General features: G+C 38.5%; 1 protein-coding gene across 1 annotated transcript in view; it reads right to left on the bottom strand.

Annotated features, from left to right (window-relative positions):
* Positions 1-25,902, bottom strand: part of LOC145985638 (fatty acid synthase-like) — a 277,489-nt gene that overhangs the window by 57,563 nt on the left and 194,024 nt on the right. The window contains exons 22-25 of the mRNA XM_083119710.1: positions 14,764-14,940; positions 13,526-13,705; positions 12,925-13,123; positions 12,405-12,585 (exon numbers count right to left, since the gene is read on the bottom strand). Of these exons, the coding sequence (XP_082975836.1) occupies positions 12,405-12,585; positions 12,925-13,123; positions 13,526-13,705; positions 14,764-14,940 (737 nt within the window). The remainder of the gene's footprint in view (positions 1-12,404; positions 12,586-12,924; positions 13,124-13,525; positions 13,706-14,763; positions 14,941-25,902) is intronic.

The raw sequence follows: 25,902 nt of genomic DNA, 5'->3' as shown, positions 1-25,902 counted from the left end.
TTTTATCCAGCATAGAATTTTGAATTGAAACCAGGAAATTGTATATAATAAACAACAACAAAAATGCCAAATCAAAAACATTGTAATCAATGCAATAAAAATATATCCAGCCCCAATTGGGCCAAGCATCAAAAAATTTGTAATCCAGACAAAAGCAGAACTCCCACAAAAATTTGCCCCAAATGCAATAGAAAATACAGCATGCAATACTTCACATATACACATAAAGATACTTGCTCTGCACAACCATCCACATCTGGTCTGAAAAGAAGGCACGAAGCACCTCTTAATGCCAGAGCAGCAAAGCAGCCACGCTATGAACCCATCCGTAGCAGTTTTAACGGCCAATTAAGGGATCACCGGTTTGTATCAGAGCCAAGATGTGGCATTGAGAATTTCTTGAACAGTATAAATTCTGATCTGCAGGCAATTCTAAATGCACAAAATGGCTCTTATAAGCTCTCCCTCAAATTGTTTGTACAATATAAGAAGCCAAATGGCACAAAATTTACACATCCCCACTTAACAGAAACTGTACCTGTATATTCAAATACAAATTCAGACAAAATAATAAGCAGGCTGATAGATCAATTGAATATTAAACACTCTGAATTTGCAGCAAAAGAGTCCGGATGGAGCCTATGCGGTTCATCACACAAGTTATATGTTAATATTTCTGAATTCAACCCATTACAAGGTTCCACTTATCTACTATTACCTGCTAATATTAAAAACAAACAAGCCGTGGTTAATATAAAAAATGCCGACCAGAAATGCTTTTTGTGGTGTATATTAGCTGCTTTGTATCCAGTTTCAAGCCATCCTGAGAGAATAACTTATTATAAACAACATGAACATATTTTTGATGATGTAATAGAGGGTTTAGAATATCCACTATCTGTTCAGAATATTGATAAATTTGAAAAAAGGGCCAGGCACATCAATGGCAAACAATTATCTATTAATGTATTTATTTGTTCCACTGGCAATTGTCCGATAGCACCTCTCAGAATCAGTACAATTGATGATGAATCTGCTATTCCGATTGATCTGCTCTTAATTGAAGGAGATGGCACACATCATTACACTCTGATACACAGTCTTGAAGCTTTGGTGAGAACACAATTAGACAAAGCTCATACAATATTCAAGTTGTGCAGAAGATGTTTAACTGTATTTTATGGTCAAAAAATGGTAAATGGGGTTCGGGAAGAGAATGCAGAAATTGCTAAAAACAAGTTAATTGAGCATCTGAAATACTGTGGGAATCATAAGCCTGTTCATATGGTGATGCCCAATCCAAGTGAAAATTGCAAATTCAAAAAGTCTGAAGCCTTGTTGGAACACCCAGCATATATTGTCTGTGATTTTGAATCGAACCTCAAATCTCTTGCATTCTGTAGCCCAGATCCAGAAGAATCATCAATTACACCGTACCAGCTACATGAACCTTCCAGCTTTTGTTATATGGTTATACGGGATGGTGTTGTTATTAAAGAATATTCATACAAGGGACCAAATGCCATCAAAATATTTGCACATGGAATAGAAAATGAGTGCCGTGACATAGCATCTAACATCTTATTAAAATCAAAGCCTATGTTGCCTTTAACAGAGGAACAGATTGAAGATTTCAACAATGCAGAAAAATGCCCGGTATGTGATTGCGAATTTTCAGATACAAATATCAAGGTGAAACACCATTCTCATACAGATGGTAAATTCTTAATGGCCCTGTGTAATAGCTGCAATATTCAGATCAAGAGACCAAGATTTGTCCCCATATTTTGCCATGGAGCATCCAATTATGATTTCCATCATCTGATCAGGTACGAGGGGTTTGAGAAGCAGAATTTAAATATTTTAGCTGAAAATGATGAAAAATATATTGCTATTAGCAAGATAATTAAAGTTAATGGTGTTCCTATTTACATAAGATTTCTTGATTCTTACAGATTTTTATCTGCTAGCCTGGCTACACTGGCCTCTCAATTATCTGATGATGACTTAAAAATCACACGTGCATTGTTTCCAAATCAGGACCTGAAATTAATTAGGCGGAAGGGTGTATATCCATATGACTATGTCACAGATTTTTCTAAATTTGATGAGTGTTCCCTGCCACCACAACAAGCATTTTACAGCAGAATCAGAGGATTTGGAATCACTGATGAAGATTATCACCATGCTCAGTTGATGTGGAACAATTTAAAATGCAAGACATTTGGTGATTATCACATGGCATATTTAAAACTTGATGTCACCCTCTTAGCTGATATATTGCAGGCATTCAGAAAATCTTCCATGCAAAATTATGGACTGGACCCAGTGTATTTTTTCAGTGCCCCGGGCCTAGCATGGTCTGCAATGTTTTTCAAAACTAAAATGCAATTGGATCTAATCGACGATCAAGATACGTATCTGTTTATGGAGAAAGGTATAAGAGGAGGGATGGTGCAATGTTCCCAGAGATATGCCAGAGCAAATAATAAATATATGCCTGATTATGATCCAACACGGCCATCAAATTATATAGAGTATGTAGATGCAAACAGCCTGTATGGTTATGCCATGATGCAAAAACTGCCATATGCAGAGCTTGAATGGGTTGAAAATTACAATATTGAGGATCTTAAGAATTTTGATGACAGTGACTATGGCCTCTTCTTAGAGGTTGATCTGACAATTCCAGATCATTTGCACAATAAATTTTCTGATCTGCCCCCAATTTCCGAGGTTCAGTGCTCACCTGGCTCTAAACAGAAGAAGCTCATGATGACTCTGGAGCCGAAACAAGGCTATGTCACATATTACAAAAACCTCCAGTTCCTGATGAAACATGGTGTCCAAGTTACCAAAGTTGGCAAAGTCTTAAGGTTCAGGCACTCAAGATGGTTGAAACCATACATTGATACAAACACGGAGCTTCGAACATCTGCAAAGAGCCAATTTGATAAGGCCTTGTTTAAATTGATGGTGAATTCAGTGTATGGCAAAACAATTGAAAATGTCAGGAAACATAACAATGTTAAAATAATTATTGACCCCAGCCTGAGCAAAAAATTGGTTGCAAAGCCCAACTTCAATTACAGAAGAATTTATGATGAGCACATGGCACTTTTCAACATGATGAAAACAAAGATCAAGTTTGATAAACCTATTTATGTAGGGGCTGTGATATTGGAATTGTCTAAATTACATATGTTAATATTGTATTATGATGTGCTGAAACCTTTTTATGGTGATCGTGTAAAATTATTGTACATGGACACGGATAGTTTTATTCTTGATATTCAAACAGAAGATGTTTATCAAGATATGTCACAGCCTGAATTGTTTCAATACTTTGATACCAGTGAACATACAAAGATTCAACACCACCACAACAAAAAGGTGCCTGGCAAGTTAAAAGATGAGACACTTGGTGATGTTATTGTGGAATTTGCTGGGTTAAGTGCCAAGATGTACAGTTTTGAAACATGTAGTGGTGCTGTTGCCAAAAAGGCCAAGGGTATTGGCAGAGTTACTGTTGAAAAAGATCTCCAATTTGAAGATTATAAAAATTGCATCAAATCACAGAGTTCAATCAGAACATCAGAAAATAGAATTCAGAGTGAGAATCACTTGCTGACTTCAAATATTGTAACAAAAGTGGCTCTGGACCCACATGATGATAAGAGATGCATTTTATCATGTGGCATACATACTTTACCTTGGGGGCATTGTGATTTGAAAAATGGAAAACAATGCCCAATTCCAGAGCATGATTTGGAATAAACAAACATGCCTATGAACTTATTTGGGTTCAAAAAACAGGCTATTATGGAGCTGCCAACACCACAACCCTCTCCTGATATGCTGTCTAAACTGAGTGGCTTGTTAATTATTCATCTGAACAGCATATTTACAGATAATAATGATGAAACAGGTAAAATATTGTACATATTTAACAATAATTTAAATTATTACCAATTACCTGTAGGTGGGCAATTGCAATTTATTACAACCCCTGAGGGTGATGTCAAGATTTCAATAGGGAGAAATATTTATAGAATTAAGCACTCAAACATGATTTCTGGCACTGTATATACTGTTTCTGCTGGTGACTGCTTATATATTGAGGTCCCGGGATCCTATGCCAAGCTTATACCCTTTTTTATAGAATTAAGAATCAGATATTCTATAATAAATAACTACTAAACAAAAATGCCTAATGATATATTTGGCCATACAAGACATGAAGATCACAGTGATGAGATTCTGATGCTTGATGTCAGAGTCAAGAAATTAAGAAGTGATTTACAAGCTTTACAAACCACACTCAATGCCAGTCTTCAATTAGAAATTACAAATTTACAATCACAATGCATGGACCCTCTTCTTAAAATTGACTCAGAACTCAAATTGTTGCTTCAGAAATATACTGATCTGGCCACATTGGATAATTTTCAAAGTTTGGAAGAGGCTGTAGCAGCTCTTCAAGCCAAATTTAAGACCCAGGCCACCAACTCCGAGCAATTGAAACAACAATTGGAAGAGCAGATAAATAATGTCCAGACACAGCTCCAAACAATTGTCAAAAGCATAAAATCACAAGAAGATTTTGATCTAGTGATTTCCACTCTAAAGGAACAGATTCAGTCACTCCAGATACCTAATCTGGATCCTCTGAACAATGCCATAGCCGAGGTTAAAGAAAAAATTGAGACACTTGAAAATTTTATGAACAACTTGCCATCTTCTGATGCTTTGAATGCAATAACTCGGAGTGTTGCAAACATCAAGCTGCAACTTGAAACATATGAAGATTTTGGAAAAATTCAAAGTTCCATAACCCATCTTGAAGGTACAATAGCAGCAGTGCAAAGTGATTTGGCAAATGTACTAGAATCCCGATTGCCTGGAATTGTAGAGACACTTGTCAGTGTCCAGCACCAAATCACAAAGCTTGAAAACCTCAACACTGAATCTGAGCTATCTCATTTTCATCACTTGATCGATGATATTCAAACAAAACTTGAAATTTTACAACAATCCACACCCACTCAGGCAGATATAGCCCTGCTCCAAAATGCTATGCAAAATGTGGCTGATGCTTCTGAATTAAACAATGTAAAATTGGCACTTGAATCTTTGCAAAATACAGTATCAAATCTTCCTACATCACAGGAACTTAAAAATATTAAGAGAGCTGTGAATCGCATATTGAAATCAGAAGATATCAAGAATATCCAGACAGAGATCAAACATCTCACTCAGACAGTGGCCACTCTACCAACCAATCAACATATTAATGAACTGCATGCCCTGTTTGAGGATATCAGAAGACAGGTCCATGATCTTACTGCTCAAAATTCAAAATTGTCACTTGTTGAAAATTTGCAACAAATTGTAGCTAATATCAAGCAACAGCTAGGAACCATGGAATCCAATCAAGCAAATGCTCTGTCTGTTTTTGCCACCCAGCTACAAGAGATTGTGCAACAATACAAAAAACTTGTTGTGGACATAAAAATTAAGCCAGGCCATGATGATGTTGTTAGGACCATCAATGAGCACCTTGAATCTGTAACAAGCAGATTGCTTACAGCAGAAAAGGAAATAACAGGCATAATCGAGAATCCAAAACATACAGTAATTCTTGAATTGTACAGCATCCCCAACAAAGAATATGATTCTCCATTTACACCAGGTGGCAAAATATATATGCTGTCCCCTGCACAATTTTATTATCAATTTTTTGTTGGGGGCACATTGAAACCAATCAAGATCAAATATTGGCATCAACCACAGGCACAGCACTACCCCACCTTATCAATAACAAATGCTGATAACAAACCAAAAATCACCAGTGTAGAGTTAGAGGATTTTACAGACCCCAATACATTAGAAACAGCCTATACTGAAGATGATGGCACTTTGGAATTTAAAATACATATTGGAGACAAATTATATTTAGAAAATCCTGTAGTATCAGCTGCTGAACACCCTATAGTTGCAATATTCTTGTTTACATATTATGTCTAGTTGTTGATGAATTACACAGACAAGCCAGACATAATTTTAAGAGACTCCCAGTAGTCACAAAGGGCATAGATGATTTATGGCAGAGCGACTTGATTGAGTTGTCAAGTGGACAGTTGAAAAACTTAGACAAAATCAACAAGGGCTACAAGTATCTACTTACTGTCATAGACACATTTTCAAAATTTGCCTGGGCTGTGCCACTCAAATCCAAGACTGGAAAATGTGTTACAGAAGCCATCAGAACAATCATCAATCAGAGTGGAAGATCACCGCGCTATTTGCAAACAGATAATGGCAAAGAATTTTATAATTCAGTGTTTCAACAATTTATTAAAAGCCAGGCAATAAAACATTACTCGAGTTACAGTGATCTCAAGGCCTCAATTGTAGAGAGATTCAACAGAACCTTAAAAAATCTTATGTATAAACAATTCACACTGCAAGGTAATTATAAATGGCTTAATATTCTTCCAGAACTTCAACATAAATATAACAACTCGGTCCATTCCACAATCAACATGAAACCCTCTGAAGTAACTTCATCTGATGAGCAAAAATTGATCAGGACTGTTTATTATCCTAGATACCAGCCAACAACAAGAAGGGCCAAATACAGGGTGGGTGATCAAGTAAGAATCAGCAAATATAAGCACTTATTCAAGAGAGGCTTTACAAGAAACTGGAGCACCGAATTATTTACAGTAGTTCAAGTTAAACCTGGCACCCTTAACACATATATAATAAAAGATCACCGAGGAGAAATTCTCAAAGGCAGGTTCTATGAACAAGAGCTCAGCAAAACTAAACAGCCTGACACATATCTCATAGAAAAAGTCATCCGCAGAAAAGGCAACAAGTTACTTGTCAAATGGCTGGGTCATCCGGAAAACAGCTGGATCGATGCAAACAAAATAATAATATGAGCACCTGGGATGTTATAAAAAGGCTGCCAGAACCTGAACAACAGAATAAGAGAAATGGAATGCTGCTACCTGATAATATTAGGTGTCTTATTGTTGGGCCATCGGCTTGTGGTAAAACTACACTAATGGTTGATAATTTTTTATTGGCACCCAACTGGTTAGACTGGAAAAACAGGCACTTGTATGTCTTCTCTAAGAGCTTGGAACAATTAAAATATCAGCAGCTGATGAAGCTATATGATGGATTGGATATTGCCACTTTTGAACCAGATGTTAAGCCACTTCACGAATGTCTCGATAATTCTGTTGTTGTGTTTGATGACATTATACTGGATAATCAAAACAAGGTTAGGAACTTTTTTACACAGGGGCGGCACAAAAACATTGATTGCTTCTACCTTGCACAGACTTTTTCTAAAATACCGAAGCAGCTGATCCGAGACAACAGCAATTTTATATGTGTGTTTCATCAAGACCATACCAACCTCAAACACATACATGATGAATATGTAGGTGGGGACTTGAGCTACAATGATTTTTCCAAGTTTTGCAGCAGGTGCTGGAACCAGGACAGTTATGGGTTTGTCACAATTGATATGACAAGAACACCCAGTAGTGGCAAATACAGAAGTAAAATCAACGATTTTCTAGACGTTGAGACGTATATAAATAACCATGAAATGACCAATTATTGATGATCTTAAGTTAAGAGATTATCTTGTAAAAAGATTTAAGGGATGGAAATCAGAGAACCGTGGAATTTATGAAAAACACAAACAAACAGAACAGCCTGTCATTGATGCTATTAATAATTTAGGTAAGAATATCAAAACTGTTACAGAGCAGAATCAAGATTTGATCACAGAGCTTGTACCTGTAGCTGCAAGAAACATATTAGATTATCCATTCACCCCACTTTCCAGTATTCATACACCTAGTCCTGTTGCTCCTCGAAGAATTGAAGCTAGTCAGGATCCTATTGAATTGGGTCTTCTTGCTCAAAAATATTTAACCACCCCTAAAGACAACAAAGATGAGGTCTTTGGCTTATATGCTGACACAGAGCTTGATGGGAGCATCATACATAGAATTGGCAATTTCAAAGTAACATTTATGGGAGATGATATAATTGTATATTCAGAATCTCGTCTCGGAGAAAAAGGTGCTTTTGTTAAGTACACCGGCACACCTGGGTTGTGGGAACTGATAACTAGGAAAAGGCCTGGCAGCTATACAGATCAAGATTATGAGGATTACAAAGAAATATTAATAAAATCAGATGCTCTATACCAGAACAATGATCCCACACAAAAAAGAGTCAAGTCTAGCAGTGGGGCAAAATACAATAATTTAATCAAGCCCATATGGTCACAGATCAAGACAGGTAGTGGAATCAAACAATACAACACCCTGCCTAAAGAATTTGTGTGGGTTGATGATGTCAGGAAACTTGTAGATAGGTTATTGGTGATAGCTGGGGAGGAAAATGCTGGCAACCACAATTTTTACAATGAAAAGGTTGGATTATGGACATGATAAGCACAAAATTGTCTAATTTTATAGTGAATGACCCTAAGGGGATTGGATATCTCATAAAAATTATTAATACTCTACCGCCTAAATTTTGGAATATTTCTGAGGGTCGGGGCCTTGTTAATGACATTATTAACAAGCTGCCATTTGAACTACACATTCCAGGCTATCAGTATTGTGGTCCCGGTACAAAACTGGACCATAGATTAAACAGAGGGGATCCTGGTGTTAATCCCCTAGATGCTGCTTGTAGAGACCATGACATAGCATACAACACACATTTTGATCTTGACAAGAGACATGTTGCAGACAAGAAATTAGAATAGGCTGCATTTGGTAGATTTGTAAGCAAAGATGCTTCTTTGAGTGAAAAAATAGCAGCATTGGGAACCACCATAGCTATGAGCACCAAACAAAAACTGGGGTGGGGGTTGTGAATATGTATATAATAAACCTACAATGAAGGCCAAGGGTGTTATGTATCAAATACCTTATGCAGGTCTTAAATCTCTTAAAACTATTGATAGCCTTTTGACCAAAAAGCAGCGCAAGAAAAAAAGCTCTTGTATTGCAAAGGGTCATGGTATGAAATTGTTGCTTAGCACCCCCCAATTAAAAAAATTACAGCAATCAAGAAAAAAATCACATGTAGGGGGATTCATATTTACCATCCCGGCCATCTTAGCTGCTCTCGGGGCTGTTGGGAGCTTGGCCGGGGGATCAGCTGCCATAGCAAAAACAGTAATAGATGCCAAAAAAAATAGGGCAGAATTAGATGAGCAGAGGCGCCATAACCTGGCCATGGAGAAAAAAGGCAAAGGTGTTAAGAGAGCCATGAATAAGTTTAAAAAAAACAAGAGCCGCTTACAAACCAAGATATTGAAGCTTTAATCAAGCCACTGGGCATCAAACATTTTAGAGGTGTGTACATGTCTGATTCTTTACCAGAACAACCACTCAACAAAGAGTGTGGCATTGTTAATTTGGATGAATACAAAAATCAGGGCACTCACTGGATCTGTTATCTTAAATATTTAAAAGATGAGGCATTTGTGTTTGATTCATTTGGAGGTGTTCCTCCTGAAAATTTAATAAAATATCTAAAATCAACTAATCTTTATTACAATAATGCCCGTGTTCAAAACTTCAAAGATGTTAATTGCGGACATTTGTGTTTATCTGTTCTTAGATATATGTCTCAAATAAATAAACCATCAATTGAAAATTTTCAAAAGGCCTTGTGGTATCTGAAACATCATGGGGGTATTCCATCTCACCAGCCAAAATTCAATATTGAAACTCAAATTGCATGATGACATAGTGTATCCCAAAACAATAGCTCTCAGGGCATTTTACGGCATGTACCTAATCCCTAATATTACACACCACAACAACAAAATTGCAGTAGGGGATCAAAAAATTGTCATCACTCCAGGGCAATATAATCTGTCCACTCTAAATGCTCAATTACCCAGAGGTGTAGTGTTAAGTCAAAATTCTGTCACTCACAGAGTAGAGATTGTATCTGCTACAGAAACAGTGGATCTGGGTACTATAGGAGAGCTGTTAGGCTTTGAGAACAACACAAAACTTGAACCAGCCATCAAACACACTGCTATGAATATACCTAAATTCTTGGCCATAGAGACTCTGAATATTCACTGTAATGTGGCTGAGGGTATGATCACCAAATCAAATGGCATAGGCACTCACAAACAAACTGGCATCATTGCAACATTCAAACCTAATTCCGAATTCATGGAGCCAATCATCTACAATCCATCCCCAACATTATATTTTCCTGTGTGTCATAATAGAATAGATTATATTGAATTGATGGTCACTAATGAAAAAGAAGAATTAGTTGATTTTGCTGGAGCCACAACAACTGCTATCATAGAGATTAACATTTAAATAAAAATACATACAATGGAAAATATTGAGAGTTATGAGCTACAATCATTCCCTCCAAACAGGAGGACATTTGCAAATTTAAATCAACCCAACACGGAAATCGAGGTTGATCTTGATGTAGGGGATGGATTTATACACCCCCACAGAGCAGATCTATACATCAAATTTGATGTTGTAAAGCTCGATGGAACAGATTATCCGGCAAATTCAAATATAAGATTGGTGGACAATTTTGTGCCGCATCTGTTCTCTGAAATTGAGATCAGAAAGCATGGTGTTGTTATAAACAGAATAGATTATCCCGGTATTACCTCCACGGCTTTGGCTACATTAAAATTATCCAAAACCGAAGCTTCTTACTACAGAATCGGTGGATTTGAAGCTGGTGATAAGATTATATCTAAGAGCCACACAGTGCTGTTCCCCATGCGCCTGTTGCCAGGATTCTTCTCGGATTACAAAGAAATTATGTGGAAGGGTGGTTTAAGAATTACATTTAGAAGAGCTGCAAATGATAATAATGCTTTGATGAGGTACAGCACATTAAACCCTACAGGGGAAGCTATGCCTAATACCCTACCTGATGAGGGCAAATGCATTATTCAGACTATGGAGCTAAGAATCCCTGTTGTTGAATACGAAGCCAGTTACGCTCTTAAATACAAAGCAGATATAGTAAAAAATCCCCAGATTCCTCTGCAATTTTACACATATCAATGTGTACAGAAGCCTGCATCTGGCACATATTATGAATTTGATGCGACAAATTCATTCTCCAGCATACAATACGACATGCCTGATTTTGTGGTGGTACTGTTTCAGACTGGGAGACACAACAATCAGGAAAAAAATTCAAGTAGATTTGATAGCTGCAACGTCAAGAACATATATCTTAAAAATGGCAGAAATGAGGTCTTTCCTAGAGAAAATTACAATTTAGACATGTCCAAGGATGATTTCCTTAAATTATATGAGGCTTTTTCGGCTTTCAAGCGTGTCACTACTGGCAGTACTAATATGTATTACTCACCAGATGAATTCAAGACACAGAGACCCATGTTTGTAATCAACACTTCAAAAAGAAAACAAGTTGTGGTTAATGACAGAACAAACATTAAAATTATCTGTGAATTCCATGAGGCTTTACCCGATGACACCATATGTAGTGTTATTCTCATAGGAGAAAAATCATATGTTTATGATGTAAGAAATGAGAGAGTCACGGAGCAATTCTAGAAGAATTACATTGTGTTAATATTAGATAAACAAATTGAAGCTGGTATCCAAGAACTTAAACCAGAAGTAAATATGTATGTATGTGTGTGTGTGTGTGTGTGTGTGTGTGTGTGTGTGTGTGTGTGTGTGTGTGTGTGTGTGGTGTGTAGGTGTGTAGCCTAGTTTTAAGTATGGCCACAAGAGGGGCATATTTTTAACAAATTTATGGACAACAATCTCACAGAAGTGTTTTTTGTAAGTATAGCCTCATCAATCTGAGGGGGTCATACTTTCTCATGGAATCCATGAGGGCTTTTTTACAAAAATCTTGGATTATAGGGGGTTTCCACACTTGAGCAAAAAGCTCATATGGCCATGTTGAGCCTGTTTTAAGTATAGCAAATCTGCTTGAGGGGGGGTTCATACTTTCCGGTCCTGGTTGTACAGTCAATACTACTACTCGGGATTCGAAGCCGAGAACTTTGGAGCAACTGTTACTTATAACTGCGCTACACTTTACTTGTTACTTCTAGATGATGATGTGACGGACACTGGAGACTACAATTTATACTGCAATTATGCTATCACGAAGAAATGAAATGTTAATTATCTGAACATGCATGTCTGCAGAACATACTTCTATACTTCCTGTAAAAAGAACTGAGTGTAATTCTAAGAGCTAAAGACAGCTCGAGAGATGTTACAGGATATTTTTCAGAAAAAAAAATCCAGTGGGGGTGGGGTTGTCAGATTTGCTACCAATGGCATTTCTATTCTTGAAATTCAAATTACCTGAATGCCTGCTCTGCCTCCGTGTAAGGGAATACCGTTCTTGTCAAAGGTCTGACGGCTCCGGACTTGATGCCTTCTGCCAACAAGTCATGTATCTGTTTCTTGACTGGAGCTTTTTTGTCCAGGAGGATATCTAACATTACACCATGCAATGAGCAATCCTTCGAAAGGAAATTCAAGCCTGGAAGAAATTAACAATTCCTACAATATTGGTGTAACATATCACTTCCTACAAGTTTTTATAATGGTCTTACACGTAAGCTTGTGCAAATTGTACACTTGAAATTCTGTGAAACTTACGGATATTTGGAAGGAATTCCTATAATGATTCATTCCCAAAGCATTGCTTTGGTCTAATGGAGCTTTTTAAATTCCAAATTTTACACCAATCCTGAATTTCAAAACATTGAGCATTTCCCAATTTTATTAATTAACAAATACTAACATCGTCTCTTGAAAATAAGTTGTGTGAAAAGTTACGCAATGGAACTTGTCGCTAACGAATTCTAAATCGACTCACCCAGTTGGTGATCGTTGAGAATGTCGAACTTTCCTATCTCCAAGAACCTTCCATGTTGTGCCAAGCAGGACACAGACGCCTTCAGCTTATCTTCTGACAAGGAGTTCAGCACGAGGTCAACTCCTTTATACTTTGTGGCGGCCAAAACTTTGTGCTCGAATTTTGTGTCTCTGGAGTTGAATATGTTGTTGTCTGTTAGCTGAAATTGAAATTATAGTGTAAAGTTCAAGATTCATCAAAATTGCTGTCAGGATTTTGGTGGTGCCTAGTTTTCAAACCGGAATAAGTAGGTTGTTGTTGCGTACACAATATCGAAGAGGTATTTAATTTTTTTTATTGCTTACTGATATAATAGGTGTTTATAATGTCTATTTACGTCGTAATGTTGTCGTATATGTATTAATTTTAAATAGGTGACAATTTATATATTGTGTTGGTACTTCTATTTTCCTCTTTGTACATCATGTAAACTTGGACATTAGTTTGAATCATCTTATAGAAACGTACATTTAAGTAGTACATCTAACATATCCAAAGCTAAACTGTAAACAAAGATCAATATTTAATCAATTATTCCAGTTTATTGCTGATAACTACTGACCTGTGGGAATGTCTCTTTGAGGAAATCCCTTTTCTCCTGCGAACCGACTGTGGTATAGACCGTGCATTTCATGTGAAGGGCCACAGATATGGCGGCTTGGCCCACGCCACCGCTTCCAGCATGGATAAGGATTGATTCTCCAGGTTGCATGTTCCCACGAACGATTAGTGCGTAGTAGACCTTGAAAAATATCCGTAGAAATTAATTTCATTTTCATCATACAATAACACGTCTAAAATTAAATGCTCTTGCAGCTTATGTATCTTAATATTTTCAACATGTTTCACAATTCAATATCAGGCATGAAGTGTGATAATATGTGTGCGTGTTTAAAGTTAGTCTCGATTTTGGCATGGTTGTTCATGTGCGAGTGCCACCTATGAATTTCATGTACTAATAGTTTAATTCGCATTGCCATTATTAACAAAAAGTGAGAGAATAGCAACGTAATATCTATTGATGAAGGAATTGGAAACAGATTCAACTCATCCAGCGCTCGTTAGAAATACGATATTTGCCATTTGCGTTACTTAACGTCAGTTTTCTGCCACATGTGATAGAAAGATAAGCATGAATATATATATATATATTTACATATATGCAAACACAATAGCTGCATTGAGATACAGAACATTCTCAACGGGCTGACCTTCTATGAAAGCACAAATCCTCAAATGATTGATTGATTGATTGATTTAGTTTATTTTACTTCGCGTTTTGTGCCTCTTGGCTAATTTGCGAAGATGGGGATGAGTGATGAAATGATGAAATTGATGAATGGACATTCACAAACAACCAAGCCCGACCGGGATTCGAACCCGGGACCCTTGGCGTCGCAGCGCGATGTGCTAACCACTCGGCCACAGGGTCGGGCACAAATCCTCAAATGTCAACCTCTCTCGCACGTACAGTCACGGACACTGCCGGCTTGTAATGAATACATTGACTTTCAATGGAATCGTTACATGCCGGCAGTGTCCGTGACTGTACATAGTTCACCCTGCACTGCATTTACAGGCCAAGGAGACTCTGGCGCCTGGATCCACAGCCGGTATATTCCTCTGTGAGACTTTTGTGGTGGCCTTTCCACGTGTCTCTGATTGTCGTTTTACGAAATTCATCTTAACACCATTCATCCTCATCTTAGCGATTAGGTAAAAAAATAAAAGTGGCAGAAAAGCAAAGTAAAATAAATCTAATGAATTAATAAAATGTAGAAACAACTTCTTGAAACCTACCGTAGCATAAACGCAGGGAACCGTCGCAGCGTCCTCCATGGACCAGCCATCAGGAATATTCCAGATGAGATTTTCGTCCGCTTCCACTTTGGTGGCGAGGCCTCTCGACTTGGTAACTCCCATCACTCTCTCCCCCTTGTTGTTCCTTCCGGAAAACTCGATGCCTAGCACACACTCCTGCAAAAATGTGGAAAGTGTTCTTCAGACGGAATTGAACCCTGACAAAGACATACTCTTGCAAGGAGTGACGAAGAAGATTTCATGAACATTAAGTGAATCGAATTAGCTCTCAGAACACACTCCTGCAAGACATATGGAAAGTGTTCCTCAAAGTAGTTGGATTTGAATTATGCTCAGCACACGTTCCTTCAAGTGGTACCGGAAGTTCCCATTGCAATAAAATGAATGGTACAGCTGGACGACACATGGAATGTTGTCATCAAAATAGAAAAAAAAATTGAATGACACCCAACCGGACACCCTTAGTTTATTTGCAAAAATTACAAAATGAGTTGGCGGAATATAAGCTTCAAGATATTCATTATTTAGGGAATCATTGCGGAAAAATGGACACGAAAGTACAAATAAAGTTGCAAACAAAAAATAGTAATATTTGAAGAGAAGCAAGAATCGTCGTCCACTATAGGACAGGCAATGTGTCAGCTTACAGTTTAGTTGAAATGATAAAGTAAATATAACCGCCAACCTAAATGCAGTGACAAGGCACTAGCCTACAGTTAAGCACAGTTTTTGTAATGTTCACAAGCAAAGTTCAAGATACTTTCCTCATGTGTACATTGTACGTGCGCCCACACATTACACGAGAGACATTGCACCCATTCTTCATTGAATGTCTCACTACAAATGATGCATTTTGTTGTGTCTTTCTGATCAGAACTGAAGTGCAGGTGATTTGTCTTCTTCATAGGTGGCATACAGTCTTCATCCTCCCTTGCTCCCCTTGTAGTAGAAGTCCGTGATGTATTTCCTCGCTTCATCTTTCCAATGTCATGCGTGTCTCTTTCATTTCGTCCTTTCTGGGTTTTCATTTTCTTCTTGACAGATAAGTGAACGACGGTCCTGATTCATATGCTGCGGTGTGTGCAACGTTCCTCCCGCGCGCTACACACTGCGCACTACACTAGGGAGCGATGCAAGAGTGTACCCATATACGCTACCATGTAGCCAGCCGTAGACATGAACTCAAAAGTATCTCAGGGGCTTGCGGGGTTGAGTAAGTAAAAAACTTCATTTACATTTACACCCGTGTAAATTACCAGTTTAGCACACTTACACCAGATGACGTCACTGCTCCGAAGGTCTAGAAGATAAGAGAGGGCCGGAACCATGCAGTTATTCCTTCCAGTCAGGTGTCTGGAGAGTTTTAGGGACCTGATTTAATTTAGGGGCATCAATTATTGTGTGTAACCAATAGCAGCCTTTGTAGTCGTCACGTGCCGCGCCGTCTGGGGATAACATGCGAAAGCGTCCAAGTTAATTGCGGGGGACGGACAGGGATCCGCGGGAGTCGTGCAAGCAATTGCGAGGGACGAGCCTGGGGCCCGCGGAATCGCAAAAGTGTAAAGAATCAAGGGACACCGCAGAGTCACTCAAACTACTGCAAGGGAACAGACAAGTCTGTTGGTACGTCTAGGTAGTAGCAAGAGACGGCGAGGTACAAAGGATAGGTCTGGAAGCACCCAGGAAACTTGAGCTCAGGGCGCCCCGACCTAAGTATAACACACCAGGCTCGTATTGGGCAGGCCTAGTAGGTAGGTTATCTGCTTCTCTTCTTTTCCTCTTTCCATCCTTCTGGCTGCTTGGCTATTGGATCCTGGTCGGGGCAGGATCCAGGCTAGGTCTAGTAACTAGGTCTTCCGCAGTCGGCATCTGGCAGTCATCTGAGCAGCGGTTATCATCATCATTATTATTCTGGCTATCTTGTGTTGAGAAGTGTCGCATTAAGCCTGGCTTCTATTTGTGTTGATTAGAGTTAACTATTGACGTGGTGTTGGTGATATGTTACTCCTACTGTTAGTCCTGCCTCTGTTGCTTGGAGTGTGACATCTGCGTTGTAGGAGCTTTGGGACTTTTTTTTTATATGATGGACTCAGAGGTCTGTTGTCAGCTTTTGTCTAAGACAGCATCTTGATTTACATTAACTGGTGTCACTACTACATGTACAGTGTACTACAATAATATTTTCTTTACATAGAGTCAGATACATAAACCTTCCGCAACTGTCGCGGAAGGGGAAATCGACATTGTTGCGGTACATACAAAATATAATTGACATAATACAAACATAGAGTACAATACAAGACAAACACCTCCGAGCACGAACAAAAAAAAGATGAGCAGGTCAGAAGGCATACATCAGCTCCCGAAGAATCTGTAGTCTGGCATCTGCATCTTGTGTCCGACGTAGGGATTGGAGTCCTTCCACCAATGTCCGTAGTGGCTGGATTAGTGTTGGATCGAGCAAGGTAATGGGGAGTCGACGCAATACTTCTAGGTAGTCGGCTCTCTGCGTTGGCGGTCTCGAAAAGGAGGCCTGTGATTGGCAGGGAGAAGGAGCAGCGAATGTAGCGCTGGTAACTCGGTGGTGGTTGAATGGGAGCAGTTGAATTTGGAGGTGTGGGCTGTTTCTTCTTCTCCTTGGTGTTGGGGGCCCTGGTGGACTGCTTGGAGCCTGAAGCACGTGAAGCCTGTAGAATTCTTAAATACAAGGGACATCCCCTGTAATTGGCAGTATGAGCCCCGGCACAGTTGATACACTTGGCCGGGATGTCAAGTGATTTATTTAGGCAGCCATCAATCCTGTGTACTCTTGTACATTTGACACGTCTAGGTGTGAAATTGCAAAATCGCTGTCCATGGCCAAAATTTTGGCAGCGATGACATTGTATTAGTTCTTGTGGCCGTAGTTTTTCCACCTGGACGTTGAATCCAGAGATGGAGGCGAGATTGTAAATGTCCGATGAGGGTTGTGCCTTCTCGACTGTCAATTCTGTGCGCCGTATAGTGACGACCACCAGTGGTAATGAAAGATTCCTAAAACCCCGAGCAGTCGGGGACGACGAATTGGATGTTGAAGGTCGCTGAGGAAGACGTCGAACTGTGTCTACAAAAATGCCGAGTGCGTGTAAGGCATGAAAGATTGGTCCTCTGTGCAGTCCAGAGGAATTGTGACGAATTACTACCTTACGGTAGTACTTTGCTGCTGATCCAACTGCCATAGGCGTCCAACGGCAGGGCGTCCTTCTTCTTCTCAAGGATTGCAGACGTAGCCAAACACTGTTGAAGTGGGAAACAGTCTTGCACTGTACCTTAAGTTGTTGTCTCGAACAGACGAACGTGCGCGGATTTGTTTCCTTTTTCAACACCTCTGCAAGAGTAGCGTGTTGATTAGTGTTGACAAAAATTGGCCGAATATGTTTATCGGTGCAGAATGGAACGAATTCCTTCCGTTGGTAACCATATGAGGTTGACGAACATCGTACTCTCGGAGCTTCTCTCCAGGACGGTGATTCCCGGAGACGTTTCGCCCTTGAGTCGGACGTCGAATAGTGAGACGAGTGAGAGTTCGTCTGGAGTGGCCATTGATAAGGCGATCAGCTTTGTTTTGAACGATGTGGAGTCGTTTAAGATTCGTTGGCGCTATGTTGTCCCAGGCCGGTATGGCGTAGAGAAGTAGAGGTCGTATCATCGACATGTAGATTTGAAGTCTGATGTCCATGGATAATCCCAAGATTGTATAAAAGCCTGCAAGTCTCTGACATCCACATGGCACCTGAACGTGACACCGTGGTCTAGGGTGAGCCCGAGTCCATAAACGGGATTGGTTGTTAGTAGTGTAATTGGCTATACAACCAGTGCGAGAAATGATGAGCCCCTCTCAGGCAGATTTGCCTACACTTAAAACTAGCTCAACATGCCCATATGAGCTTTTTGCTCAAGTGTGGTACTCCGTCTAATCCAAGATTTTTGTAAAAATGCCCTCGGGAAGTTCCTGTGAAATGATGAGCCCCCTCAGATTGATTTGCCTACACTTATAAAAGGCACTTCTGTCAGATTGTTGTCCATAATCCTGTCAAAAATATGCCCCTCTTGATATTTTTTTTGCCCACACCTAAAACTAAGCTCCCCTCACCCACACCCACCCACATACACACCCACACACACCCCTCACACACACACACACACACACACACACACACACACACACACACACACACACATTTACTTCTGGTTTAAGTTCAATTGGACACCAGCCTCAAGTCATATATCTAGTACTAAGACAATGTAATATGCAAAAATCTTCTAGAATTGTTCTGTGACTCTCTCATTTCTTACATCATAAACATATGATTTTTCACCTATGAGAATAACACTACATATGGTGTCATCAGGGAGTGTATCGTGGAATTCACAGATAATTTTAATGTTTGTCCTGTCATTAACCACAACTTGTTTCCTTTTTGAAGTGTTGATGACAAACATGGGTCTCTGTGCTTTGAATTCACCTGGTGTGTAATACATGTCAGTATTGCCAGTAGTGACCCTTTTGTATGCTGTAAATGCTTCATATAATTTAAGGAAATCATCCTTGGACATGTCTAAATTATAATTTTCTCTAGGAAATACCTCATTTCTGCCATTTTTAAGATATATGTTCTTGATGTTGCAGTTATCAAATCTACTTGAATTTTTTTCCTGATTATTGTGTCTTCCAGTCTGAAACAGTACCACCACAAAATCCGGCATGTCATATTGTATACTGGAGAATGAATTTGTAGCATCAAACTCATAATAAGTACCAGTGGCAGGCTTCTGTACACATTGATATGTATAAAATTGTAAAGGTACTTGTGGATTTTTTATTATATCAGCTTTGTATTTAAGAGCATAACTGGCCTGATATTCAACAACTGGGATTCTTAGCTCCATAGTCTGAATAATGCATTTGCCTTCATCAGGTAGGGTATTGGGCAAAGCTTTTGATTGTTTAATGTGCTGTACCTCATCAAAGCATTATTATCATTGGCAGCTCTTCTAAATGTGATTCTTAAACCACCCTTCCACATAATATCTTTGTAATCTGAGAAGAATCCTGGCAACAGGCGCATAGGGAACAGCACTGTGTGGCTCTTAGATATAATTTTATCACCAGCCTCAAATCCACCTATTTTGTAGTAAGAAGCCTCGGTTTTGGATAATTTTAGTGTGGCCAAAGCTGTGGAGGTAATGCCGGGATAATCCACTCTGTTTATAACAACACCATGCTTTCTGATCTCAATTTCAGAGAACAGATGTGGCACAAAATTATCTACCAATCTTATATTTGAATTTGCCGGATAATCTGTTCCATCGAGCTTTACAACATCAAATTTGATGTATAGATCTGCTCTGTGGGGGTGTATAAAGCCATCCCCTACATCAAGATCAACCTCAATCTCTGTGTTGGGTTGATTTAAATTTGCAAATGTCCTCCTGTTTGGGGGGAATGATTGTAGCTCATAACTCTCAATATTTTCCATTTTTTTGTATGTATTTTTATTTAAATATTAATCTCTATGATTGCAGTTGTTGTGGCTCCAGCAAAATCAACTAATTCTTCTTTTTCATTAGTGACCATCAATTCAATGTTATCTATTCTATTATGGCACACAGGAAAATATAATGTTGGGGATGGAGTGTAGATGATGGGCTCCATAAATTCAGAATTAGGATTAAATGTTGCAATGATGCCAGTTTGTTTGTGAGTGCCTATGCCATTTGATTTGGGGATCATACCCTCGGCCACATTACAGTCAATATTCAGAGTCTCTATGGCTAAGAATTTAGGTATATTAATAGCAGTGTGTTTGATGGCTGGTTCAAGTTTTGTGTTGTTCTGGAAGCCTAACAGCTCTCCTATAGTACCCAGATCTACTGTTTCTGTAGCAGATACAATCTCTACTCTGTGAGTGACAGAATTTTGAGTTAATACTACACCTCTGGGTAATTGAGCATTTAGAGTGGACAGATTATACTGCCCTGGAGTGAAGACAATTTTTTGATCCCCTACTGCAATTTTGTTGTTGTGGTGTGTAATATTAGGGATCAAGTACATGCCATAAAATGCTCTGAGAGCTATTGTTTTGGGATATACTATATCATCATGTAATTTGAGTTTCAATATTGAATTTTGGCTGGTGAGATGGAATACCCCCATGATGTTTTAAATACCACAAGGCTTTTTGAAAATTTTCAATTGATGGTTTATTTATTTGAGACATATATCTAAGAACAGATAAACACAAATGTCCACAATTAACATCTTTGAAATTTTGAACACGGGCATTATTGTAATAAAGATTAGTTGATTTTAGATATTTTACTAAATTTTCAGGTGGAACACCTCCAAATGAATCAAACACAAATCAAACATTGTTTAAATATTTAAGATAACAAATCCAGTGAGTGCCCTGATTTTTGTACTTATCCAAATTAACAATGCCACACTCTTTGTTGAGTGGTTGTTCTGGTAAAGAATCAGACATGTACACACCTCTAAAATTTTTGATGCCCAGTGGCTTGATTAAAGCTTCAATATCTTGGTTTGTAAGCGGCTCTTGTTTTTTTAAACTTATTCATGGCTCTCTTAACACCTTTGCCTTGTTTCTCCATGGCCAGGTTATGGCGCTTCAATTCATCTAATTCTGCCCTATTTTTCTTGGCATCTATTACTGTTTTTGCTATGGCAGCTGATCACCCAGCCAAGCTCCCAACAGCCCCAAGTGCTGCTAAGATGGCCGGGATAGTAAATATGAAACCCCCCACATGTGATTTTTTCTAGATTGCTGTAATTTTTTTAATTGGGGGGTACTAAGCAACAATTTCATACCATGGCCCTTGGCAATACAAGAGCTTTTTTTCTTGAGCTGCTTTTTGGTTAAAAGACTATCAATAGTTTTAAGAGATTTAAGACCTGCATAAGGTATTTGATACATAACACCCTTGGCCTTCATTCTAGGTTTATCCAATATATATAAAGCCCCAATCCCACCACTCACTCACTCACTGACATAAATGTTCTCCATGAAGGAAGCCCCGAAGGCGAAAAACGCCCGATTACGACCCCCCATGAAATCGTCCCAAAAGTCCAAGAAAATTCAAAAATCGCTCAATCGGCCCTTCCTTAAGGGTGAAAATGCCCTTTTTTCACGTCCTTAGCAACCGTTGCCACGGGCATTTCTTTTGCACACATTGTTTCCTTCCATTCTTAATTGTCGAGATACATTATATTTCTCACAGATCAACAAAAGATGAATCAACTTTTGGTTAGAAATGGTGCTTCAAACAAGGGTGACATCTACTACATAAGCAGTTTCAGCCCAGGTACAATTACGTATAGGTACTTATATTAGTAAACTCAATGCGAAAATATCTACATCGTGCTTGTTTCAAGTAAATGTTTAGGGGATATAATGACATGCATGCTTGCTTGTTGTTGTCCATGGAAACGGGCGTTGCTAGGCAACTTATTTATTTTCACCCCGAAAACTACTGTAAGTGAATTATACTAGACTTTTGGAATTTCAAAACATGAGCATCACAATTTATTACAGAGGAGAGGTAGGAATTTGATGGGAATGATGGAAAATAATTATTTATCAGTTACGTTTACAAATGTGAAAATAACAAAAGACGTAAACATTGCTTTCTCAATTTAATGTCGCTATTGAATTTGTTTATACAAGAAATCTAACTATCTTCAAACGATTATTGCTTACTAACTTTATTATTAAGAAAATAGATAATTTTGAATATTTTGCATATTTGTACCACACAAAGTTACGTTCAAAACTTTCCAAATAAGCGAACCATGTTGCCGAGCGCACGAAATGACGGAAAACATTTTTCTTTTTTTTAAATGTAATATATAAAAATGGATGTATGTGTGTATGTTTGTTCCGGCATAACTCTCGAACGCCTGAAGCGATTTCAACAAACTTGGAACACGTATCGCTTGCAATCTCGAAAGAAATACTGTGGGGTAAGACACCCTTGGCACCCCTAGGGGTGGGGGTGGGTGACATGTATAAATAATCGAAAACGACTGATATTAGTGTGGAATCCATAGTTTTCGGGGTCGCTAAGATGAATAGTGACACTCCTAATATCGTTCCACTTCAAGTTCATCACCTATCGGGATGGGGGAAGAGAGGGGGTGAAAATTAAAATGTCAAAAATGACCAAGATTAGTGTCGAATCCATAGTTTTTGGAGTCGCTAAGCTAATTGGTGACATTCACGATGACCAAACTTGGTACACACATGACTTACAATCTGGAATGAAATACTGTGGGGGTAAGACATCCCTGGCACCCCTAGGGGTGGGTGTGGGAAGGGGGTGACATGTAAAAATAATCGAAAACGACCAATATTAGTGTAGAATCCATAGTTTTCGGGGTCGATAAGATGAATGGTGACACTCCCAATGCCGTTCAACTCCAAGATACCCCAGGCACCCCTGGCACCCCTAGGGGTGGGTGTGGGAAGGGGTGACATGTAAAACGACCGATATTAGAGTGAAATCAATAGTTTTCGTGGCCGCTAAGATGAATAGTTACACTCCCAATGCCGTTTAATTTATTTATTCTTGCTCTTAGGGGTGGAACTAAAAATGTCGTTCATAAATTGTTGTTAAATTTATATTATAGTGAATTTCAAAATATATTACAATATAATTTGTATACTGTACTTGTGCTTTTAAATAGCTGCAAATAAAATTAGTTACATTTAACGCTATAATTAGAATTCATTTAACACCGGTTAATCAGCTAGTTACATTTAAAAATGTGAAAATGACACAAGACATAAATACTGCTTTTCCAATATAGTGTCGCTATTCAATTCCTTTATCTGAAATATCTTAACTATTTTGAAACGGACAATAATTACCCAGTTTATTATTATGGGAATATACAATAATGTGTTGAATATTTGTACCATATTAGAGCACTTCCATAAAATTATTTTCTAAACTTTTCGAATTAGCAAACTTATACACTTGTTGCCCTTCATCCAATACAACATACAGGTATTTTTAAAGTCATTAGCATCATTGAGGAACCCCATCTATAACGTGATTGCTTCCACAACGTGGCCGAAGGTCACGCATGCGAGCGTACAAGACGTGGCCAAAGGCCACGTCGAAAGTGCGCGAGTTATATATATATATTCACAGCCCCCACCCCAGTTTTTGTTTGGTGTTCATAGCTATGGTGGTCCCCAATGCTGCTATTTTTTCACTCAAAGAAGAATCTTTGCTTACAAATCTACCAAATGCAGCCTCTTCTAATTTCTTGTCTGCAACATGTCTCTTGTCAAGATCAGAATGTGTGTTGTATGCTATGTCATGGTCTCTACAAGCAGCATCTAGGGGATTAACACCAGGATCACCTCTGTTTAATCTATGGTCCAATTTTGTACCGGGACCACAATACTGATAGCCTGGAATATGTAGTTCAAATGGCAGCTTGTTTATAATGTCATTAACCAACCCCCGACCCTCAGAAATATTCCAAAATTTAGGTGGTAGAGTATTAATAATTTTTATAAGATATCCAATCCCCTTAGTGTCATTCACTATAAAATTAGACAATTTTGTGCTTATCATGTCCATAATTCCAACCTTTTCATTGTAAAAATTGTGGTTGCCAGCATTTTCCACCCCAGCTATCACCAATAACCTATCTACAAGTTTCCTGACATCATCAACCCAGACAAATTCTTTAGGCAGGGTGTTGTATTGTTTGATTCCACTACCTGTCTTGATTTGTGACCATATGGGCTTGATTAAATTGTTATATTTTGCTCCACTGCTAGACTTGACTCTTTTTTGTGTGGGATCATTGTTCTGGTATAGAGCATCTGATTTTATTAATATTTCTTTGTAGTGCTCATAATCTTGATCTGTATGGTTGCCAGGCCTTTTCCTAGTCATCAGTTCCCACAATCCAGGTGTGCCGGGATATTTAACAAAACCACCTTTTTCTCCAAGATGAGATTCTGAATATACAATTAGATCATCTCCCATAAATGTTACTCTGAAATTGCCCATTCTATGTATGATGCTACCATCACGCTCTGTGTCAGCATATAAGCCAAAAACCTCATCTTTGTTGTCTTTAGGTGTGCTTAAATATTTTTGAGCAAGAAGACCCAATTCAATAGGATCCAGAGTAGCTTCAATTCTTCGAGGAGCAACAGGACTAGGTGTATGAATACTGGAAAGTGGGGTGATAGTTAATCTAATATGTTCCTTGCAGCTACAGGTACAAGCTCTGTGATCAAATTTTGATTTTGCTCTGTAACAGTTTTGATATTTTTACCTAATTCACTAATAGCATCAATAATAGGCTGTTTTGTTTGTTTGTGTTGTTCATAAATTCCTCGGTTCTCTGATTTCCATCCCTTAAATCATTTTACAAGATAATCTCTTAATTTAAGATCATCAATGATTGGCCTTTTCATGGTTATTTATATATGTTTCAATGTCTAGAAAAATGTTGATTTTATTTCTGTATTTGCCACTATTGGGTTTTCTTGTCATATCAATTGTGACAAACCCATAACTGTCCTGGTTCCAGCACCTACTGCAAAACTTGGAAAAATCATTGTAGCTCAAGTCCCCACCTACATATTCATCATGTATGTGTTTGAGGTTGGTATGATCTTGATGAAACACACATATAAAATTGCTGTTGTCTCGGATCAGCTGCTTCGGTATTTTAGAAAAAGTCTGTGCCAGGTAGAAGCAACCAATGTTTTTGTGTCGGCCCTGTGTAAAGAAATTTCTAACCTTGTTTTGATTATCCAGTATAATGTCATCAAACACAACAACAGAATTATCGAGACATTCATGGAGTGGCTTAACATCTGGTTCAAAAGTGGCTATATCCAATCCATCATATAGCTTCATCAGCTGCTGATATTTTAATTGTTCCAAGCTCTTAGAGAAAACATACAAGTGCCTGTTTTTCCAGTCAAACCAGTTGGGTGCCAATAAAAAATTATCAATCATTAGTGTAGTTTTACCACAAGCTGATGGCCCAACAATAAGACATCTAATATTTTCAGGCAGCAACTT

Source organism: Lepisma saccharinum, chromosome 1 (genome assembly GCF_977018435.1).
Source record: "Lepisma saccharinum chromosome 1, izLepSacc3.1, whole genome shotgun sequence".
NCBI lineage: Eukaryota > Metazoa > Arthropoda > Insecta > Zygentoma > Lepismatidae > Lepisma > Lepisma saccharinum.
The sequence above is the reverse complement of the archived record's forward strand: the minus strand, read 5'-3'. Positions and strand labels throughout refer to the sequence as shown.